At 43.5% G+C, this 24,775-nt stretch overlaps 1 protein-coding gene across 2 annotated transcripts in view; it reads right to left on the bottom strand.

Moving 5' to 3' along the window:
* The window catches only part of KCNK2 (potassium two pore domain channel subfamily K member 2), a 483,277-nt gene that overhangs the window by 114,937 nt on the left and 343,565 nt on the right, over positions 1-24,775 (bottom strand). For both annotated transcript variants that reach the window (XM_081491320.1, XM_081491318.1), the window contains exons 1-2: positions 19,448-19,493; positions 15,944-16,254 (exon numbers count right to left, since the gene is read on the bottom strand). In XM_081491320.1, coding sequence (XP_081347446.1) covers positions 15,944-16,254; positions 19,448-19,493 — 357 coding nt within the window. Of the gene's footprint in view, positions 1-15,943; positions 16,255-19,447 lie in introns of those variants that run through there.

Raw genomic sequence — 24,775 nt, 5'->3', positions numbered from 1 at the left:
CATTTTAACTACTTCCTTTAGATGGGCAGATCTTTACATCATCTTACTTCAGGTCTCTCTAAGAGCTGATATACTGTCTGAACATGACAGATGAAGGCAAAAATATTTCTGAGTGAGGATTCAGTGGCATCACCAACTCGACGAACATGAGTTTGAGTAAGCTCCAGGAGCTGGTGATGGACAGGGAGGCCTGGCGTGCTGCAGTCCATGGGGTCGCAAAGAGTTGGACACGACTGAGTGACTGAACTGAACTGAGGATTCACAAAGAGAGCACTCAGGATGTTCAGTGTGTGTCCAAATGTCCAAAAAATTCCAATTCACAAAACTATGCTATAAATCAATTCTTTTTCTCCTGTATGAGTGATAAGTTGACTAATCAAAATGTAATTTTGTCTTACAAAATTTTATTTCATAAAAACTGGGAATAAATGTCTCCATTTTTGATATGCTCTTGATTTGTGCATCCACAGGGACAAATGGAGAAGAGCAGCAGCCTGCCTCACCTTCTGAGAAGCGAGAGTAAAACAGATGTTCAGAGAAATCCTCACCAACCCCTCCGTCGCCCAACAGGACCTTTAGAACTGCACCCAGAAACCTTTAACTTTCGTTATGGGCTGATATGTAATTAACATTGTAAACTCTGTTTTACCAGAAAACAGCACCATCGCCCGAGCAGGCTCTCAAGTCAAAGCCAAGGAGATTTCTGCCATATTCACCAGCTGCTTCTTTGCTCAAGAAACACCTGATGCTGCTACATGAAAATATGCTGCCCACTAAAGAACATAATTTTTATTTACCTCCAGGGCTATTTTAAAGAAAATAAGACCTTCCTTTTATTCCCCCTGAAAATAAAACATAAGAACTCTACCATCTAATAACAATGCTTCTCCTTTCTAACCCATTTGGCCTTGCCTTGCTTGGAAATCTGTTAGTGAATCCTGACTACCCTGTCACCTTGTTGGAAACACACACAACACCACAGACACACGTGACTCTTGGTTAACACGAAACCTCCCTAAGGATGCCCCTTCACCTATGGAGGAGAAGCGAGGTCCCGCTGCGCTCAGAGTTACACCAAAGTATCTAAACAGACATATACCAGTGTCTCTTCACCCACGAATCTCAGACTCTGCTTCCTTGGCACCATTAGTGTCCTCTTAGGCCGAATGTACATGATGTCCAAGGAGAGAGGAGTTCCTTTTACCGTATCTGTCACTTAAATCAAATGTTTTTAAATCACCCTCTCTATATATATGAATAACAGTGACAGGAAAGAAGAACTTTTCATTTGCCCAAAAGAAACATGCCCTGTTTTAGCTTATGAGTTCTGATGACCCCCCCATATTCCTCGAAGTGCGTTTTAGCAAAATAACAATAGATGCATAACTGGAGAAAAGAGATTTTTACAATAGCCAAGAAACTATGTGGGGACCCTAAAAAGGGAAAATTTAAGAATTAAAAATACTTTTTACTGAAATGTGCATCACTGCAACCGACCTGGTCATGTGACAGTGTCTACTGCGGTCCTTCGCCTTGTCCAAAGAGCTCACATTCGTCACTTTACTTATTTCCCAGAGTTCCCTTCATGGTCACACCACCAGAGAACATAACTTACTTCTACAAGTTTCTGGTAAACTGTGATTTCTTAGGTACCCCTAAAAAGACGCACATATTTTTAAATTTGCTTGCTGCTGCTGCTTAGTCACTAAGTCGTGTCCAACTCTTTGTGACCCCATGGACTATAGCCCGCAAGGCTCCTCTCTCTGTGGGATTTTCCAGGCAATAATACTAGAGTAGGTTGCCATTTCCTTTTCCAGGGGATCTTCGCAACCCAGGGGTCAAGCCCGCATCTCCTGTGTCTCCTGCATTGGCCGGTAGATTCTTTACCTCTGAGCCACCTGGGAAGCCATTTTTAAACTTAACACTCTGCAAATATTGACGCTTTCACATAACATTATTATAGACTGAGGACTAATTGGAGCTCTGTCACATATAACAATAAATTCTAAATAAACTGGAGTTTTCTGAGAAAAATTAAAACCAGAACAGAATGAAAGCCCATAGAGTATATTTTTGAGCACATATGCAAGATAACTAATCATGGGGGGAAATAAAGCAGTTGTATAGAGAAAGTAGGCTTCGCCAATCAAACAGCTGTTATAAGGGAGTACATAGGGACATGGAGAGAAACTAATTAGTAAAATGTAAGAAGTCATAAAAAGAAGAGTACGTACCAAAGACTGAGAAACAAACGTTCTTTGTAAAAATGCATACATTTGGTTACAAATCTAAAAGGAAAAGCTTTAATAGCTTAGAAATGTAGATACAATAAATATGTATCTGAAAGGATTAAATCTGTTTGAAGGTATCTGTTCTGCAGTTTTAATTTTACATGAAAAAGGGAAATATCCAAGTGTGGAAGTAGTACCATGATCTTTAGGATTGTGAAATGCCTGATATTCAATCAAATTTTTAAAATCTCGCATGCCTGGGTGAAGAGGCACACGAATGAGAACTGAAGCTCATCTTTGTTAAGTGAAAACTAATGGACTTGTGAGAAAATAACCTAAGTTACCCTTTTCAAATGGGCTTCCCAGGTGGCTCAGTGGTAAAGAATCAGCCTGCCAATGCAGGAGACACAGGTTCGATCCCTGGGTTGGGAAGATCGCCTGGAGGAGGAAATGGCAACCCACTTCAGTATTCTTGCCTGGGAAACGCCACAGACAGGGGAGCCTGATGGGCTTCAGTCCATGTGGTCACAGAGTCGGACACGACTGAGCAAATGAGCACGCACGCATGCACCCTTTGCCAATAGTGTTTTCAGTAACCTAGAAGAAGCCTCAAGTCCCTGCGATTCTTTGCCTGAAGGCATCATCCAACAATGCCAACATACAAACGCTAGGCATTACCAGAAAGGTAACAGAAGTAAAACGGAAGGAAAAAAAAAAAAGGACAGAGAAAGAATCAAAACCGACAGCCACTCTCGTGCTACATTATGATTCCTCCTCCTCTGGAATACTGCCCACAGATTTAATTGACACTTATCAAAATGTTAACTTATCCTTCAAAAAAGGATAAGTAAAATAATCTAGGAGACACTGTAAGCTAAGGAAGAGATTAAAAAACATGACTACTAGAAAGTCAAAGACCCAAGACACATCATCAAGAATTATAAAAGCATACAAGCTCAGCGAGAATGAATTTAGATGCGGTAGGGGATGAAGATAAAAAAGACAGTGTCTCTCTCTGTAGAAGGGAATTACATTTCTTTGTTTGCAAAATTCACTAGGAAAATGGCTTAAAACTTAGAGGATGTAATTCTATAAAAGAGCAAATGAAAGGGAAAACTTTATTGAATAGAAAGTAAGACACATCTCAAGAGAAGGTACAGGGTGAAATACAGCTAAATTCAAAGAGTTTAGATAAATGAAGCTTATGGATATTAGATCCATGACAGATTTTTTATAATGTCAGGATGCAGAGGGTCGACATATCCCTTTTAAAGCTGGCTTTATAAAGGGAACCATGGTACTGTTTCTAAATGTTCCTTAGTACCATTGCTAAAAGTAAGAAATACTAAGCTAGATAAATTACTCTTCTTGATTCAGCCAAGGTATTCAAATGTTCATAAAAATAAAAGGCAGGGAAACAGCTGAAAAAGATAGAAAACATCATCTCATTCCCTTGCTGAAAAGGATATCACCTAATCTATGTGAATACTTAAAACTAACAAAATAGGAATGAATGGGACCATGCCTCTGAGTTTAGACCCGAGGTTCCCAGTTTAATGGCTAAGAAGAACCATCATTCATTTCCTGAGATGAAAACATTTCAGGATGTAGCAGTGATACTACTCCAAGATCTAGAAGAGATGAGTAGTTCTCTTTGGCAATGCCACAGGCTCTACTTTATGCTCTCCAATACTCTGTACTTGAACCCTTCAGTCAATACTTTGGTTTCCCCTACACATTACTTATGAGAACAATGAGCCATTTGAACCAAAGGACCAAAAGAGAATTTAAATCCCCCACCACAAGGGACATGGGTGGGGCGGGTGGTAGCCCTCTGTGTCAAGTCTTCTATGTCAAAACCCTTCAGACAATATCTAACATGAAGACTCGGAATATTCCTGAATTGGCCCCTACACAACAGTGAGCAAAAAATGGAGATGGCAAAATGGCATGCCTATGTGATCCCACATGTGTACAATTCTGCATGGACATATGCATATATGCACATACACATACACACACACACATACACACACACACACACACACACACACACCAGTCTATTCCATTTGTGTATAATGCCTAAAGAGAGGTCTTGGCCAACTCTAGGGTGAAGGATTTCAGATTGTTACTTTCTTCTTGATATCTACTGGAATCATCTGGATTTTGTACAAGATCTATTAATACTTTGTGAATACCAGAAATCAAGAAAGGGATACAAGTGCTATAATTCTACAGACAGAATGTTAACTTAGTGTGTTCTTGCAACTATTTCCCTCTGCTCTTCCACTTTACACTTCTGTCCACCTCCTCCTTCCAGGTAAGAATTCACCAGCTCTCAATCACCTTCCCTGACTTACCTCACCTGCTTAGGCTTCAGCATGACTTGCGCCCAATCACATGTTTCTGCATTGTTTTAGCTGCTCATTGTGGCCTAATAATTGTACTCTAACTTTCCACGAGCATATATTTTGCCTTCACACTTACAGACCTGCTGCATCTTCTGCAGCTGATCTAAGTACAGCATGGAGTGTATAGATGCACCAGCAACTTCAAATGAAGACAGCTCATCCTTGGTGCACGAATCAGAAATCTGATTTTTCAGTCGCTCAGTCATGTCCAACTCTTTGTGACCCCATGGACCACAGCATTCCAGGCCTCCCTGTCCATCACCAACTCCCGGAGTTTACTCAAACCCATGTCCATTGAGTCAGTGATGCTATCCAACCATCTCATCCTCTGTCATCCCCTTCTCCTCCTGCCTTCAATCTTTCCCAGCATCAGGGTCTATTCCAATGAGTCAACTCTTCGTGTCAGGTGGCCAAAGTATTGGAGTTTCAGCTTTAGCATCAGTCCTTCCCATGAACATTCAGGACTGATTTCCTTTAGGATGGACTGGTTGGATCTCCTTGCAATCCAAGGGACTCTAAAGGGACCCTAACAACACCACAGTTCAAAAGCATCAATTCTTTGGTGCTCAGCTTTCTTTATAGTCCAACTCTCACATCCATACATGACTACTGGAAAAACTATAGCCTTGACTAGATGGACCTTTGTTGGCAAAGTAATGACTCTGCTTTTTAATATGCAGACCAATATAGGTTGGTCATAACTTTCCTTCCAAGGAGTAAACGTCTTTTAATTTCATAGCTACAGTCACCATCTGCAGTGATTGTGGAGCCCAAAAAAATAAAGTCAGCCACTGTTTCCACTGTTTCTCCATCTATCTGCCATGAAGTGATGGGACCAGATGCCCAAGGAGTAAACGTCTTTTAATTTCATAGCTGCAGTCACCATCTGCAGTGATTTTGGAGCCCAAAAAAATAAAGTCAGCCACTGTTTCCACTGTTTCCCCATCTATCTGCCATGAAGTGATGGGAGCAGATGCCATGATCTTAGTTTGCTGAATGTTGAGCTTTAAGCCAACTTTTTCACTCTCCTCTTTCACTTTCATCAAGAGGCTCTTTAGTTCTTCTTCACTTTCTGCCATAAGGGTGGTGTCATATGCCTATCTGAGGTTATTGATATTTCTCCTGGCAATCTTCATTCCAGCTTGTGCTTCATCCAGCCTAGCATTTCTCATGATGTACTCTGTATATAAGTTAAATAATCAGGGTGACAATATACATCCTTGATGTACTCCTTTTTCTATTTGGAACCAGTCTGTTCTTTCATGTCCAGTTCCAACTGTTGCTTCCTGACCTGCATACAGGTTTCTCAAGAGGCAGGTCAGGTGGTCTGGTATTTCCATTTCTTTCAGAATTTTCCACAGTTTATTGTGATCCACACAGTCAAAGGCTTTGGCATAGTCAGTAAAGCAGAAATAGATGTTTTTCTGGGACTCTCTTGCTTATTTGATGATCCAGCGGATGTTGGCAATTTGATCTCTGGTTCCTCTGCCTTTTCTAAACCCAGCTTGAACATCTGGAAGTTCACGGTTCACGTATTGCTGAAGCCTGGCTTGGAGAATTTTGAGCATTACTTTGCTAGTGTGTGAGATGAAGGCAATTGTGCAGTAGTTTGAACATTCTTTCTTTGGGACTGGAGTGAAAAACCGACGTTTTCCAGTCCTGTGGCCCCTGCTGAGTTTTCCAAATTTGCTGGCATATTGAGTGCAGCACTTTCACAGCATCATCTTTTAGGATTTGAAATAGCTCAACTGGAATTCCATCACTTCCACTAGCTTTGTTCGTAGCGATGCTTCCTAAGGTCCACTTGACTTCACATTCCAAGATGTCTGTCTGGCTCTAAGTGAGTGATCACACCATCATGGCTATCTTTGTCATTAAGGTCTTTTTTGTCTAGTTCTTCTGTGTATTCTTGTCACCGCTTCTTAATATCTTCTGCTTCTGTTAGGTCCATACCATTTCTGTGCTTAATTGTGCCCATCTTTGCATGAAATGTTCCCTTGGCATCTCTAATTTTCTTGAAGAGATCTCTATAGTCTTTCCTATTCTATTGTTTCCCTCTATTTCTTTGCACTGATCACTGAGGAAGGCTTTCTTATCTCTCCTTGCTATTTAGTTTGTAGGACTGGATAAACCCGGGGCCCAGGGTGAGAACACACAAGAAAACAATGTCGCTTTCGAAAAGGCATTTGGAACAATGGAAACGAACTACAGAGGCACCAGAAGGACAGCTCTGCAATTGTAATGCGCGTTGTGCACCATCAGCACCTAAAGCCAAAAAAAGGCTGAGTAACCTGAGGTTACATTCTGTGCCTCAGCTCCCTTATCTACAAAAGGGGATGATGAAGAATAACCTCTCTGCTTCCTGACCAAAAAAAATCAAAGTACTTTTTAAAAAGATGTATTTTTGAACTAGGGCTTCCGAGGTAGCTCAGCTAGTAAAGAACCCACCTGCAAATGCAGGAGGCCCCGGTTGGATTCCTGGGTCGGGAAGATCTGGAGAAGAGACAGGCTACCCATTCCAGTATTCTGGGGCTTCCCTGGTGGCTCAGTCAGTAAAGAATCTGCCTGCAATGTGGGAGAACTGGGTTCAATCCCTGGGTTGGGGAGATCCCATGGAGGAGGGCATGGCAACCCACTCCAGTATTCTTGCCTGGAGAATCCCAAGGACAGAGGACCTGGTGGGCTACAGTCCAGGGGGTTGCAAAGAGTCAGACACGACTGAGTGACTAGGCACAGCACAGTCCAACACCCTTGAACTAAATACTTATTGGGTATTTACTATCACTAGACATTATGCTACACACATTCTTGTGTAACCACCTAAGTAAAAGGCCCTGGAGGTGGAGTCACAAGGAAGAATCTAATCAAGGTACTATTTTGTCTCTTTCTGAACTACAAGGCACTTAATCTGTCTGTGCCTCAGTTTCCTCGTTGTATAAATGTGAATTAAAATACACATGTCAGGGGCTGTGTGAATTAAGTAATATAATATGTCTTACTATGCAAATCAGTATTCAAATATATGATAAAATGAAAATGTACATATACAACTCTAAGAATTTTATAGCCACCATCATAATTGATGTTGACAGATATATATACCAGCCAAACTTCATTCTAATACTTTTTGAGCTTTACGTTTAAGTCATGTTTTTAGTTTAGACCAAAGAAATTGTTAGCCAAAAACTATTTTTAAATGTATTTGCAAAAGAATTTCTCATATTCTCCAATAACCATTCCAGCTATCAAATCATGCCACTATTATTTTAAAATATTCCTTTTTAATCATATCAGTTTGGGTCATATTTTATTGATATACAATATTCATATAGCACCTTACTAATCTTTTACCAATATTAACTAGTTAATTTTCATATATCCTTTGGAGATAAAATCATTTTCTGACAACTACTTTTAAGCTTTATACTAAAAACTCAAGTATAATTAAAAGACAGTGAAGGAAAATATCTCAGTTGTTACTTGATGTACTTACACATGGAAAAAAGGTTTTCCATTTTAATGCTTTTCACTCGGAAAGTCAAGATAGCATGAAAATACAGGGAGGGATGGGAGGCAAACATGTTTCACTAAGAAAGTAGCAAATGAGAGAATCCCAGGAAAACTGGAAACTGACAACATTTTCCTTAAGACTTCTACATCACCCTTGATACCTTATTCCTTCGTGTAACTGTGAAAACAGTGCTCCTGAGTAACCATCACCCTTGAAGCCCAGTATTTTTAAAAAAAAACTCCTAGATATTCTGGCAAAATAATCCACGCTACTAGAAGGAGAAGAGGGTGACAGAGGATGAGATGGTTGGATGCCATCATCAACTCCATGGACATGAGTTTGAGCAAACTGGAGATAGTGAGGGACAGCCTGGTGGGCTGCAGCGCGCAGGGTCACAAAGAGTTGGATGTGACTGAGTGACTGAACAATGAACAGCAGCTAGAAGGTTATACATTATGCTATCTAAAAGTGCCTTCTCCAGAGACTAACCCGGAAATATTTATGGGATGTTTAAATATTTTTCAGGTAACTCTTTTGTTAAAATCATGTTCTACAGTCAAAATTCATCCAAAAGAAAAGACAACCCTTTTAGATGCTTTCTGGACAACATGATATTGTATCCATAAATAAAATGATCAAAGATGGGCTTCCCAGGTGGCACAGTGGTAAAGTGGTAAAGATTTCTTCTGCCAATACAGGAGACACAAGAGAGGTTGGTTCAAATCCTGGGTCGGGAAGATCCTCTGGAGAAGGAAATGACAACCCACTCCAGTATTCTTGTCTGGAGAATCCCATGGACAGAGGAGCCTAGCAGGATACAGTCAGGGTTGCAAGAGAGTCAGACACGACAGAAGTGACTTAGCATGCACACACACACGAATCTTCTTCAGTAACCAAAGTCTGTCTAATGGACACTATCAGTGTCCAAAACTAAGCTCCCCCGGCACTCTTCCTCATCTCAGAAAAATGAGAACTGCCTTCTCTTAGTTCCTCAGGACAAAAATACTGGGGTTATCTTTAATGCTTAACCTTTGCCCTGCCCATCTTGTCCGTGAGTAAGTCTCACTGGCTAGCCTTGCAAACTATATCTAGAATCTGACCATATCTTACACCCTTTACCCCTACCACCTGACTTCAAGCTCTCCTTATCCCGGATCCATCACCAAGATTATCGCAGCAGCCTCAGAACTGCTTTCTCCTTTTCTGCCTGTGGTCTCCTGCACTCTATTCTCAACTCAGCAGCCAGAGGGATCCTGGTGAAACACACTCCAGTAAAGGACTCTCATCTGTACCAAAAAAGCCAAACTCCCGATTATCACTTACAAGGCCCTACAGGACTTGGCTCTTGTTACCTGCCTGGCAATCCCCTCTACCAGTCCCTCCCAGAATCCCAGCTGCTCCTCTGCATGCCAGGGACGCTCACATCTCTGGGATACACTGAGCCCTCTGCTGAGTGTTATTCCCCAGATGGTCCCTGTGTTAATTCCCTCACTCCCTTCATTAAAAGTCACCTTATCTGTGAAGCTTCTTCAGTGACCTTATCTAACACTCATCAACAGGACCATCCAACATTTCCTACCCTTCTTCACTCTAATTTTTTTCTCTTGAGACTTATCACTCCCTAACAAACTCTCTTCCCTTAGGAGAATGCAAGCTCACCCAGGGCAAGAATTTTCACGTTTTATTCTCTACCGTGTTTCGGTGCCCAGGACAATGCACATAGCAAGAATTTAATAAATACTTGTGAATGAATAAGTGATAACAGAATTAATATAAACCAAAGTTTTTCTTTTTTTTAAAGTCTAGTCTGTTGGCATTCTAAGAAGGCAGGTAGCTCCAGGCATCCCCTGGTACCCAACCAATGCCCTCAGTGGCACCCCTCCTCCAGAAGGAGGGGACCAGGCCTAGGATAAAGCCCACCCCCTTCATATGGAACAAGAGGCCTTGCTCTGCTCTGCTAGACTTGCTCATGATGCCGCCCCTCACACCCAGACAATCCAGTTACACCATGCCCTCTGCCTCGAACATCTGCTGATCCCATTTTCCTCCAGAGAGCTCTGATTCCACACTTAAAACCCAGTTTCCCTTTCACTACCTCTTCTGTGCCTTCTCCACTCTCACTGGGTGGTTAATTTCTTCCTCAGCAGCTCAGCTCCAATCTGTAAGTACTTCAGTTCAGTTCAGTTCAGTCGCTCAGTCGTGTCCGACTCTCTGCGACCCCATGAATTGCAGCACGCCAGGCCTCTCTGTCCATCACCAACTCCCGGAGTCTGCCCAAACCCATGTCCATCGAGTCCGTGATGCCATCCAACCATCTCATCCTCTGTCGTCCCCTTCTCCTCCTGCCCCCAATCCTACCCAGCATTAGTACTTACCTTATGACTAAGTTTATAACAGTCTCCTTCATTGACTCTGGAGGAGAGGGGATCTTAAGAGAAGCCATGTTTCTCCCATCATTTTACTTGGCTCAATATCCAGCACAAAGTTGAACACAGTGGAAGTGCTCAATAAATGCCACTGAATGAATCAGTAAGAACAAAATTGAAAGGAGGGAACCATGCAGAGAATATAATCCTCTCAACAGGAAGACTCCAAGACCTAGATCTGAGGCTACCACATGACCTTGTTAAATGTGTCAGCTTCTTCACCCAAAGAGCTGATAGAATACCTTCCCTACCTACCTCACAGACGGTAGAGCTCAAATGATAAAACAAATGTCAAATATCCCATGAAATACTTTTTATCAATGTATAGATCAAAAATTTTTGCCCTTTTTTTAAATCTCAGAATTGATTCAGCAAACGTGGAAATAACTAGATCAAAACCAGGTACATCTAATTTAAGAGTTTTCCAGTAGTCACGTATAGATGTGAGAGCTGGACAATAAAGAAGGCTGAGTGCTGAAAAATTGATGCTTTCAAACTGTGGTGCTGGAGCGGACTCGTGAAAGTCTCTTGAACAGTGAGGAGATCAAATGTGAATACTCTTTGGAAGGACGATGCTAAAGCTGAAGCTCCAATATTTTGGCCACCTGATGCAAATAGCTAACTCATTACAAAAGACCCTGATGCTGGGAAAGAGTGAAAGCAGAAGGAGAAGAGGGCGAGAGAGGATGAGATGGTTGGATGGCATCACCAATTCAATGGACGTGAACCTGGGCAAACTCCAGGAGATCGTGAGGGGCAGGGATGCCTGGCGTGCTGCAGTCTGTGGGATCAAGCAGAGTTGGACATGACTTGGCAACTGAACAACAACAATCTGTAGCTCAGACGGTAAAGAATCTGCCTGCAACGCAGGAGACCCAGGTTTGATCCCTGGGTCAGTAAGATCTCCAGGGGAAGGGAATGACAACCCACTCTAGTATTCTTGCCTGAAGAATTTCATGGACAGATAAGCCTGGTGGGCTACAGTCCATGGGGTCCCAAAGAGTAGGACATGACTGAGTAACTAACACTTGCACTTTTTTTCACATATCTAATATAACTATGCCTCTACTGGTTACAACATTCAAACAGGAGTAAACCAGGAAGTTGTCCAAAAAGAATATTAAAATACAGGTTATATATTCTCTGTGTATATGGAGAGAAAGCTATGTTATAGAATATAAATCACTTCATACAGAGGACTATAATTTCATATTCATTACACTTTACTGAATAAAATGATAGAGAACTTTGCAGCAAACTTTAATGCTTATTACCTGTTTTTAGAGGCAGTAAATTCAAGAGCTAAAAGCATAGGCTCTGGAGTCTGTCCATTTAGCTTTGAATAACAGTGCAGTCTAACTTTTAGAAAATTAGCTCCTTTTGACTCAGTTTCACATAAGTTAAATATAGATAATAAAGCACATTCTTCATAGAGTTGTTTAAGAGAATTAAAGGAGATAACACACATAAAGAGTTAGAACATTGCCTTGCACATAGAAATAGCTCATTAACTTTTGGCTATTATTAATGTATTCATGACTCTTGAAATTTAAAGACGTTTCCATATATTTTTCTGTACTGATATCAAACTAACAAATGTAAAGAAAGTTGAAAAGTCAAAGTTTTCAAAGTATTTCATCCCAGAAAAGATCTCTTTGTCTTGATATCTCTGCCGCCACCTTAATCATGCCTTAGAGGGCCTGTGCCAAAAACAGCACTGAGATGGAACACACATGTTGGGAATCAAAAGAGAAGAGGAAGTTGCTCTCATGTGCCTTAAGGCTGCATTTCCCTATCTCCCCTCCCCACCTGCCCCCAAGCCTAAGCTACCCTGTGACACAATGGCAGCGTGGAATGAAGTTGCAATCACCCACTCAGAGGTGTAATTAACAGCAAAAAAAAAAGAGCAGAGACATCACTTTGCTGACAAAGGTCCATATAGTCAAAGATATGGTTTTTCCAGTAGTCACGTATGGATGTGAGAGTTGGACCATAAAGAAGGCTCAGCCCCAAAGAAATGATGCTTTCAAACTGTGGTGTTGGAGAAGACTCTTGAGAGTCCCTTGGACTGCAAGGAGATCCAACCAGTCAATCCTAAAGGAAATCAACCCTGAATATTCATTGGAAGGATTGATGCTGAAGCGGAAGCTCCAATACTTTGGCCACCTGATGCAAAGAGCCAATTCATTGCAAAAGACCCTGATGCTGGGAAAGATTGAGGGCAGGAGCAGACGTGGGTGACAGGGGATGAGATGGTTGGATGGCATCACTGACTCAATGGACATGCTGCTGCTAAGTCACCTCAGTCGTGTCCGACTCTGTGCGACCCAATAGGTGGCAGCCCACCAGGCTTCCCCGTCCCTGGGATTCTCCAGGCAAGAACACTGGAGTGGGTTGCCATTTCCTTCTCCAATGCATGAAAGTGAAAAGTGAAAGTGAAGTTGCTCAGTCGTGTCCGACTGTTAGCGACCCCATGGACTGCAGACTACCAGGCTCCTCCACCCACGGGATTTTCCAGGCAAGAGTACTGGAGTGGGGTGCCATTGCCTTCTCCACAACTGACATGGGTTTGAGCAAATTCCGGGAGATAGTGAAGGTCAAGGAAGCCTGACATGCTGCAGTTCATGGGGTCACAAAGAGCAAGACATGACTTAGCGACTGAACAATAACAGTGAACAAGATTAGGTTAACTGTAGGTAACCTAAGGTTAACTGACGTTGGTCTTACTGTCTTACTATCTGCTTCCTCTTCCTTGCCCACTCATCACAAAAAGAATCCGGAATTCCTTCTATATCAGCACTAGGCCTGAACTTCTAACATCACCTGTTTCACCCTCAGCACTGAAAGCCATGAAAGAGTGCAGATTCCTAAGAGTAAAACCAGATCAAGATTCTGAAGACCTGAACTTTGATCCTAATGATACTGTCCGGAATAAGTCAGTGGGGCTTCTGTGTCTTAGTTTCCTAATCCTTAGCGCTGCAATATTACTGCTTCACATGACTACTCATGAGGCTTCAAGGCAGGAGTAAAAGGAAAATAAACATGGGAAAAACACTTGGAAATTTATGAGAATCACACAAATGAAATGTAATTCTAATATATGATTCCTGGCTCATTTGCTTTCCTCCCTCTTTAGACATTGATCTGGACCCTTGGAGCCATGCCATTACAAAGATTTCTCTGATAAGAAGAAGTTATATTCAAAGAGAGAAAAATAATTTATTTAAACCACAGGGTTAGAAAGGTGATGGATATGACAATAAATAACAGGCAACTTCTGCATTTAAAAGCACTGAATAAGCACCAAAATCCTTAAGATTTTTTGAGAAGCAAAAATACTCAATCAGCAGTGAATATCAATAAGGCTAAAATGGATTGCCTGTGGATAGCAGAAAGAAATAAAAAATTAGGTCATATACTGAGCTCCATTTGTGTTTATTCCAAAAACAATGTAACATTTTCTTTTTCTGCTGAAGACAAATAATCTCTCTGGAGAAGGTAAGAATGCAACTACCTGAAACAGATGCTTCCACCCAATTAAAAGATAAGCAGGGAAGGAAAAATAACGACAGCAAGCAAACCTAATACTTCTTGAGCACCTCAATGCCTTACATGGATTATCTCTTTACTCCTCACAGCAACCTGTTTGATAGTATTTCTTCCTTTATTCTAGATAGATCTTTCAAGGCTTAGAGAGGAAAATTACTTGTTCAAGATAACATCTCTAGTAAAGTACTCAAATGGAGTTTAAAACATCTTATCCCATCCCAAAGTTTAGGTTTTTACCACAACTTCAAGTTCCCTCTGCCAAAATAACCAGGAGCTCAACTAAAACTCAAAGGAAGTGAGGATTCTTTAAAGATTTTTAGTACCGCTATGGATGATATGCACAAATCAAGAGTGAAGTGGAAATGATCTTATGCAGGAATAGGAAATGGGATGGTTGAATCAATATTATCTGGCAGGTACATTGTCAATACTGAAAATGGTGCCATCACCTACAAATAGTAGGGAATTCAGTATCTAAGTGGCTGAAGAACCTTTCCAAAATTTAAGTCCAATAGGTGAGATGGAGAAGTGTCTGAATATGGTAGATGAGGATAAGAGGATACTAGCTTCGATAGGTTTTAATAAAACTTGAATGAGAACTTGTGTGTGTATTCTATAAACAGTGTGATAAAAGACAGAAGTAACATTTGGGGATCCATGGCAAGAGAGAATATGAGAAGAAAGGTAGTAGAGCAAGAAACTGGGTAAAAATCGCCAATAGTTTATTCCCTCAATCGACTATCCCAGCTCACTCAAATGATGTAAAAAACCAAACATAACATGAGGAAGAAACTGTTCAGTTGATGACTCACAGATGGTTTTCAATCCCATTTGACTTAAATCTGGTAAGAAAAATAGGCTCCATAGCAAAATGAATATATGTATAATTAAAATGTGTTCAACTATCAGTCAGATCTCTCCTTGAAAAAAATTCTAAGATTTTCTTCTTGACCAAGATTCTTGGTTGGACCAATGTATTCTTTTAAACAAAAGAAATCTACAACAAAAATATAGCCATCTCCAAGGAGTCTAACTGAAATATTTACATCATTTTGGGATTAACATTTTTTTGAAAAAAAAAGCTTTTCCATAAGGATACTACTCTGCCATTATAGAGTAAATTAAAACTAAATTACTTTTTATTCAAAAACTCTATTTTTCTGTGTTAGTATTAAATTGCTTTTAGTTGGGGTTTAGAGAAGCAATGATTAATCACTTCTCCCCAGACACCTAAAAAAGCCAGTTACTAGGGTTATAATTTGGTTAGATTAAAGAAGTGAGCTATGGCTTGTTAACCATGAGGGGTACCCACCTTAAGTGGGTCACACCACAAACCCATCTTTGCTTTCCTACGGTGTCCAGTGCCACAGTTACTGCACTTTTCCCGCCTCGTACTTTCCCTTCGTTTGTCACAGCCAAGTTCCTCAGTTGGCAATGGTCCTCTCACCTTGAGGGCCTCCAGCGAGGTGACCCCATGTTCACAGGAGTTCACTGGCAGTTCCAGGACAAGGCAAATGGAGAGAAGGGAGGGTGAGAGCAGGACAGAAACAGAGAAACACAAGGGCAGAAGGGGACGAGAAGAAGCAGCAAGCTGGAGACATAAAGGAGAAGGAAAAGAAGAGAGGACAAAAGCAGGAAAAGAGGGAGGCAGTACAATAACAAGAAAAAGAAACGGTGGCCAAAGAGGTCTAGGCTAGGGAGAAAAGCGGAAGAGGACCCCACGGGCACGGGGAGGGCCAAAGGCTGAGTTACTGCCTCTTCCTCTTCCTCGTCTTCCCGCAGGGAAAACAGAGTAACAACCCCTGGGCGCCTTACCTGGATGAGTTCGTCCAGCTCGGTTGAATTGACACAGGCGTGTTGGGAAATAAACGTCTGCTTCTGGATCACGATGGTGGTCCGCTGGGAAATCTCGTGCGGCTGCTCCAAGGCTTTGAACACGGTGGCTCCGATGATGAGATAGAGGACGACCACCAGGAAAATTGTGGAGACCGTCTTCCATTTCATAACATTGATGGTCGTGTCACTCTCCACCCGGGAAGCAAGCACGGTGGGTTTGGTGGAGAAGGAGAGCCTGGGTTTGGAGTTCTGAGCAGCAGACTTAGGATCCAGCAAATCAGGGGCCGCCACTGCCAACAACAGAGAAAGGAGGTTAGAGAGGTCAGCAAAAGTGGTCTGGACGCTATCCTGGTAAGAGCTCCAGAGCCTAAACCAGAAGTGTCTCCATGAGGTCACATCCAGGACCATATATGAGGTTCAGGGAGAAGGGGGTGGGTCTCAGCTCTCTGCTGCTATTGGGGTTTCCAGTAGGAGGAGGAAAAAAACAAGAGGCAGACCAAGAACCTTAAAAAAAAAATGAATAAAAGAATGCCTGCGGTCTTCCTGATTAATTTAAAATTTATACCTGTCCGACGTGCTAGTGAACACATTTGCAGAATTCCTAAGAGTTGACGGTACCAAACTAGATATCTGAATGCTCATAAAGAAGGCTAATGTATTATTCCTGTTCTCAAGAACACTCTATAGCACAAGCAAATTATCTAAAAATTCGTTACAATAAAGGAACTGTATTATAAGTGAATTTGCACTCCAGACATTGTTGCTCGAAGTAAAACATTAGTAATTATCTGGTAAAACGTGATAGCAAATAAAGCACTCAATAGCTCTATCATTTCTTTTTGCCCACATCCAAAGTGAGCTCACGATTAAGTATCCTCTGTATTTTGTTACTCAATCTCTGATATCTTGAAAAAAGAAAAACAAAAGTAATGTCACCCATTCTGGCACAACCACAGGTGCAGCCAAGAGATGACATGTTCTTTCCATTTCAACAGTGAACATTATCAAGAAAAAAAAAATTTAAAACCTTGTCTCACACTTTCGACCTACATGCTCTGTACAAAGCTAATTGCTCCATTAGAGTGGATTTACGTGTTCTCTTACAAATTCCCATATACTCTGAGGTGACTCTAATCCATTTATTATTTATCTCAGCTGTTCCAAAATATCATTAATGGATTTCTTTTTGGAAAATTCAAGAGATACTAGACTTCCACTTGCTAAAGGGAAAATAAGCCATTTTTCTACAGAGTATTTGACTGGAAAGGCAACACTGAACCAAAAGGGGTAATAGAATGGCTGAAAGATGGGACACTTCAAAATATCATTAACTCAGACAGAATAATTGATTTACCATCCATAATTCTTAAAGATAAAAGTAAAATTACTTTGCTGTTGTTGTTTAGTTGCTAAGTCATGTCTGACTTTTTTCAACCCTGTGGACTGTAGCCCGTCAGGCCCCTCTGTCCATGGGATTTCCCAGGCAAGAATACTGGAATGGGTTGCCATTTCCTTCTCCAGAGGATCTTCCCAACCCAGGGATTGAACCCACATCTCTTGCATTGGCAGGTGGATTCTTTACTGCTGAGCCACCAGGGAAGCCCAAAATTACTTTGGTGTTTAATAAAATGTAACCTAATTTGAATAACACTTTTTAGGTAAGTATATAAGAAATACCTATGCAATTGCACCCAAATATCATACAGGTACCTGAAGTTACTTGAAAATAAGAAGGGAATAAGGAGTGTCAGTTTTCACATGACTACCTACTCTGCCCTCTTGTCTACCACTGGGAGTTAAATGTAGGACTGCCACAATTGGAGTTCATAAAATAAATCATCTGTTGCCCATCAGAAAGAAGCTTTGCAAACAAAGCTATGTGAAGCACCAGACCTAAGTAAGGAGTGTTGTGTAATGATGGCAGATAACAGAGAGCTCCTCAATCAGCATAACTCTGAATGATTCTGACTTTGAAGGGAAGTCAGCACTCTAATGAAGTAACTGTAGCCTGGGTTCCAAGTGGGGATTCCACATAAGTACAGGTCATTTCAGCAGTTTCAAGTGGTTCAACCTACTCTGCACAGATATGTACACATTTTCCTCATGATACAGTCACCTGCTCCAAATAAAACCACAGATTAGCAGACACCTTTTAACATGTGACACTCATAAAGGAAACTTCATCTCAAATAAGCACTGGATATGTGTTTCATGGCTACAGTCCATGGGGTCTGAACTGTAGACCAAAGAGTCTGACACGACTGATCAATTAAGCATGGCACAGCACGTGTTCAAGGCTTTAATTTTTTGAAACATTTTAATAGAAATGTTGATAACAGCTGAAATTACTGTCATCTGCTGTCTAGCCACCTCACCCCACCTCCAAGCTGCTTAGTGAGTCTCAGTGAAAAATAAAGGTCATCATCTAAAATTAAGCCATCTTTGGAACAAAAATAACAGAAAATCACTCAGAAACTCCACATTATCTCTCTGAAGGAAGCTGTCCAAGCCTTTCCTCCCCAGTTCTCTGTGCTCTCTTCTCATCTTTCTGATTTTTCCCATCACTTATTTCTGGTCTGCAGCACTGGAAAACACCAAGACCGTTTACCCTGATGCTCCCAAATCCCAATCCTAAATTGCAATGCCAAACTAAGATATTATTATTATATGATTAGGGGGGAAAGGGAGAGATTTTTTTTTAAAGACTGTGTGTGTATTATTAAGCTAAAACATTTCCTGATGTATTTTAATTCTTTTGAGTTATTGCTTTTTTTTTAATTAGCAGAAATATATATAATGCACATTTGGCAGACAGAATGGGCAGAACCTGGTGAAACACCAAAATAAAAAACAACAGTCTCTCCGCACGATCTAATATGGGGGACCCTCTGGGTTTCCATCTCCATGTCGTTTGATGTATGATCATGAAGAGAAGCTCCTTAGAATAAGGAATCAAAGATTCGCCCCTTCCACACACTCGGGCACCATCACGCCCTCCCTTCTCTGCCTGCAGCACCTCACAGCCTCCGCTTAATCCTAGCCTCTCATCCGCACCCACGTCTGTCTTCTTTGCTCCCGGCCACAAATGACGACTCAATTCCAGGAGAAATGGGCTTTTTTCAGCACCACTGCCTATGCCACCGCGCTGTGGGCAACAAGTGTGACCAGGGTCACCCGTCGGGCGACTCCCAGGAGCTGACCCTCCTCCTTCGGAAACTCCCCTAAGTGTCCCAAACCTATACCCAAGACAGATGCAAAAAGCCCAGGCACCCGCGGGAGAGTAGGGAGAAGCAGCCAGGAGTGGATCCGGGGACAGATTGACCTCCAACCCCAGATTGGGATCCAACACCTTGGACGGGAAACGAAAGATGGAAAACGTCCGCGTGCTGCCAGCGGGGCTTTTGCAACCCTCCCGAGACTGGCTGGGACGGAAAACGCGCGGCGGGAGATGGGGACGGGGCGGGGGGTACCCGGGGGTCTCACCTCCTGCTCTATAGCCGGCTCTCTCCCGCGAGGCGCTGGGAAGCATGAGGCATGCAGCATTCACAATTTTTTTTTTTTTAAAGACGGACTTGAAGCTTTTACAAACAACACGCCATTGTACTCACTTCTTATTCAGAGACGGGCTGCGCGCTCCGAGCTGCACAGGCAGGCATTTTTTTTTCCCCCGGCTTTGTTTTACAAGGTGGGGAGAGCCAGGGCTGGACGCGGGGAGGGAGGAGGGGAGCGTGAGAAGACACGGAATCGCGGGAAGGAGGGGACACCCCGCGGGCCGGGCAGAGGGCGAGGCCGAGGCCAAGTTGGGCTGGGGCGCCGCCGCCCCCGCGCGCGCCTGCGGCCGGGCCCGGGTCACCCGGAGAGCGCGGGCGACCCGGGTCCCGCGCCGGCCCGCAGCCGCCGCCGCCGCCGCGCGCTCCGCCCCGGGCTGCGCGCTGGCCCGGCCCCGGCGCGGCGCGGCGCGGGGGCGGTGGGTGCAGCCCGAGCGGCCGTGCGCCCCGGCGTCTTTGTGCGCGAGCCTCGCTCAGCCCCTCTTCGCATGTCTTTGTGCGTCTCCCCGGCAGAGCCCTCGGCGCCCCGGGGGCGAAGGTGGGGGTGGCACGGTCTGGGCGCGCCGGGCGCCCTCCAGCTCGCAGCTCGGCCGGCCGCCGCCGCTCTCCCTTCCAGGCTCGCTCCTTTCCCTCCTTTTGGAACTCCCTCCCACTGGGCTCCCCGCCCCCCGCCTTCCCTGTCCGTCTCACCGCCTGGGCTCGCCTCTCCGCCAGCCCTGCGAGCCCAACCCTAGCCTCGTCTCTGCTGGCTCTTCCGAGGTCCCCCTCAATCCGCGTCCCCGCCTGCGGGCACAGCCCTTGGGTTCACCTGCTGCCTCTCCTCCTCTCGGACCCGTCTGCTAACCCTGCCCCCTCTCTCTGCATCCTCACTCACGCTCTCGGGTACACCCGGCTCCAACCTGTCTCCTTCCAGGTCGGGTTGCAAGGTGTGGGGCCGAGCTTTGGGGAGCAGGGTCCTGGGCTCCAGCACGTGGGCATCCTCCACTCCCTCCCCCACCAGGACTGTACAGAAACGTACCCCCTGAGACCCCTCGAGCGGGGGCAGTAATAAGGATGCTGATTTCTTCCAGCCCGCGCCTGGGTAAGGGTTATCAAGCCCCAGCAACCTCCACACCCCATCTTCCAGGGTGCTGGACCTGGGCACCTAGCTTTTGTGAGCAGAACGTTGGTCGAATGGGGGAAGGCACCGGGAGCCAGGGTGAAGACATTTAGGGATGCAAAGGAAATGAAAGAAAAATCGATTTGGTTCTCAGGGCAAGACCTCTTTAGCTGGGCACAGAGGTTGCGAATGTGGTCGGTGGGGACCCCCGGACCTCAGTCTGAACTCGGTGCTCCGCGAGCACCTCCGCACCCATATCCTAGCTTGGCAGGTACCTAGACGCCTTCCAGACTGGCAGGCTGCCGCGCTGTGGCAGCTGGACTCCTGGCGATCGGGGGGTTGGGGAACCGAACCCGCACGAGAGCGGGCAGAAAGTGGGCAGACGCCCGGCTGCAGCTGTGATGGGCGAGCCTTCTCGCCGCACACAGGATGTAACGGAACTTCAGCCGGTTTGTAAACTCTTTGCTCCTTCCCACTTGGCCGCGGGAATCCCCTGCTGACCTCCACCCTCCCACCTCCAGTGCTGTGAGAGAGTTTATCTTCCAGAACCGCTGCTCGGTCGGATTGGAGCATCTCCCCAGGGACCAGGAGAATTTCCATGCGTAAAGCTATAGACGTGAAGGAGGGAAGGTAAAGCGGAAAGGTTCTGGATTGTAAAAAGAACGCTGTATGCGAGGCTGTGGCCGTCAACGATTTGAAATGCCAAATTACTTTTTAAATTCCAGGATAGACTCAGCCGGCTGTCTCCTTCTTTATACTATTAAAAAATATTTCCCTTATTAGGAATTCCTTCCTGCTGGAATTGAAACAGTGTTCTCGACTTCTGCTCTCAATAATAAAATAATCGGATGTCCTTTGTGAAATGTGAATCTGATCCTCTCACTCGCGGACGTAAAATCCTTTCAGACTCTCTAGGTCCCATGTAAGGAGCTTCCTAGTCTGACTTCTCTTTCTCATTCCTGGCCTCTGTACATACTGTCACCTTCCCTCACACACCTTCCCCAGTCCTCTCCCCAACTTTACGTGACTAAGATCCTGCATCAGTATGGTTGTCCAGAGAAATAGAACAAAGAAGATGTGTGTGTGTGTATGTGTGTGTGTGTGTGAATTTTATTTTGGCTCACACAACTACGGGGGCTGCCAGGTCCATCTGAAATCTCTAGGATAATTCTGGAAAATCAGTCAAGAGTTGATGCTTCGGCCTTGAATTTCCTCTTTTCTGGAAAACCTTAGCTGCGCCCTACCCACATGGTCAAGGGTAATCTTTCCTTAAAGTCTACTGATTGTAGATGTTAACCATATCTACAACATACCTCCACAGCAACACCTAGGCAAGTATTTGATGAAATAGCTGGGTGATATAGCCTAGCCAGGGGCTTCTCTGGTAGCTCAGTTCATAAAGAATCCACCTGCAATGCAGGAGACTGCCTACAATGCAGAACACCCAGGTTCCATCCCTGGGTGGAAAAGATCCCCCAGAGGAGGAAATGGCAACTCGCTCCAGTATTGTTGCCTGGAGAATCCCATGGACAGAGGAGCCTGGCAGTCCATGAGGTCCCAAGAGTCAGACGTGATTTAGCGGCTAAACCACCACCATAGCCTAGCCAAGTTGACACATTAAACTGTCATAGGTATTATTCTCCAGATCACCCAGCTGTTGAAGTTTCTCCTGAATCCTAGTCTGGTGTTTCACTTATGCTTCTGTTTGTGCACTTGTCACATTGTGTTGTTCTACTTTAACCAGACTGTAAGCTCAGTTCAATAAGCTCGGTTCCTTAATCAGACTGTAAGCTCAGTTGAATACTCATTGGAAGGACTGATGCTGAAACTCCAATACTCTGGCCACCTGAAGCAAAGAAGTGACTCACTGGAAAAGACCCTGATGCTGGGAAAGATTGAAGGCAGGAGGAGAAGGGGACGACAGAGGATGAGATGGTTGGATGGCATCACGGACTCCATGGACATGAGTTTGAGCAAGCTCCAGGAGTTGGTAATGGACAGGGAGGCCTGGTGTGCTGCGGTCCATGGGGTCACAAAGAGTCGGATACAACTGAGCAACTGAACTGACTGACTGAAGTTCAGTTAGGGTATAAACCATGTCTCTCTGTTCCCCATAAATAGATAAATAGATGTTTGATAAACATATGAATGAAAGTGTGATTGCAAACATCATTTACCTGGCCTCCTTCTAGGTTTTTGGAACCAGGTATCTTACGTTTATAGGAAATGAAATGAATTCACTTCAGAATCATTTTCTACCCTATTATAGGCTTCTTGTTCTCCTAGTAAAATGACCCCAAACACTTTGCCTATCCTTTTTTTTTTTTTTAACTTTTCCCCTTTTAGTTAACAACTTGATGGTTCTTTTTTGTTGTATTTGGGTCTTTTGCAAATTTAGCCACACCTTGCCAAGCACAAGTCCTCTGTCCAGTTGGCTAATGTTTACTAAAGTGGGAGATTAATTCATAGTTTAAATCTGCCTGTGGGGACTTCCCTGGTGGTCCAGTGGTTAAGAATCCACCTTGCAGTGCAAGAGAAGCAGTTCAATCCCTGGTCAGGGAACTAAGATCCCACATGCTGTGAAGCAACTAAGCCCATGTGCTGCACTGCAGCTACTGAGCCCATGCGCTCTGGGGTCCGTGGACTACAGCTAGAGAGTCCATGTGCCGTAACAAAAGACCCTGCATAATGCATTGAAGATCCCATCAGCTGCAACCAAGACCAGATGATGCCAAATAAGTAAATAAATAAACATTTTAAATAATAAAAATAAATAAATTTTCCTATGTAGTGCCTCCCTTACTCATGGGATGTAAGACTCATCACCAATCACAAATGCTAATTGGCCATTTTCCCTTCTCTCAAGTCATGTGCTGCAGTGGTCTTTCATGTTCCCCTTGCATATCCTCATATCACACACACACACACACACACACATAGGGCTGGGGGTAGGGAGCCACAAATTTACCTTCCAGAGATATTAAACTAAAATTTTAAAAACAAACAAAATTTCAAACTTTGACATTAGTAGGAATCATTCCAACAAGCTAGCCTCACCTCACAAATAATTCAAAAGAACCAAGAAACTTGTCTCCACACTGACTCTAGCCCCGCTTTCCACTGTAGCCCCTCACAGTCCCTCAGTTAAAGCCTCCTAACCCTTTAAGAGCCTTCTTGTGCTTACTCACCATGTTTGAGATAAAAGGGAATAAAAGGGGAATAGACTAGTTTGTGTATCATTGCAACTCGAGAAACAAGGAAATGAGATGATTTATCCCGTTTAATTTTATGTCTGCATTTCAGTGCATATAAATCCCATCAAAGGTGTCTTAGAAAGACTAGACAGACTCTATTTCTTTCATGCTTCCAGACCCAGGCTACTCAACACCTGCTAACTTTATTTTACTGGATGGGAAACCCCAAAATACATAATAAAAAGATTCTGCACCCCCAAATTCCATACTCCCCTCATTCCAGCGCTTTCAGAGTTTCTGTTGTGCTCCAACTAGCAGCAGCAAATCTACACTGCTTCACTTTCATGTTTAATTTCCTTTTTGACCTTGCCCTACTCAAAGATAAAACAAAAAACAAAACAGAGCATGCCACTGCCTTTTCCTTAGTTCCATTCAGACTTGGACTTTTGTGATCAAAGTCCCTTCTGTAAGTATGCTAATTCTGCTACTTGTGAACAATGTGAATTTGAGGGAGTCCTTCTTTCTCTCTGACCATCAGTTCCCTCAGCCACAAAATAAGGATACTACACTGAACTTGCAAGAGATTGTTGTAAGAACTAAACACATATATATGTTTAACATTGCAGGTCCTCAAAAAGAATTTCGTTCTCTTCTGTGCTTGACCTAACCCAATGAACCAGGGGGCTCCCAGCCGAACAAGACCTCCAACAAATCTCAACTCTGTAATAAATCTCGTCATCTATTTAATCCTCTGGAGAACACAGTTGCGCAGGTCTAAGATGAGGGAAATGCATCACATTTATCAAATATCTATTGAGTACCTACGAGGAACCAAACAGAAGCTCTGTAGCTAGAGCAAGGCTACTGCTTTCATTAGCTCATGGTCTAAGGGAAAGTGCTTAAAAAAACCTGAAATGAAAATTCTGATAAGTGCGATAAATAGAAGGTGCAGAGTACAATGAGAGTACCT

The sequence above is a fragment of the Giraffa tippelskirchi genome, chromosome 5 (assembly GCF_054371585.1).
Source record: "Giraffa tippelskirchi isolate mGirTip1 chromosome 5, T2T-mGirTip1v1.2.pri, whole genome shotgun sequence".
Classification (NCBI taxonomy): domain Eukaryota; kingdom Metazoa; phylum Chordata; class Mammalia; order Artiodactyla; family Giraffidae; genus Giraffa; species Giraffa tippelskirchi.
Note: the sequence above shows the minus strand (reverse complement) of the source record. Positions and strands in the feature narration are given on the sequence as shown.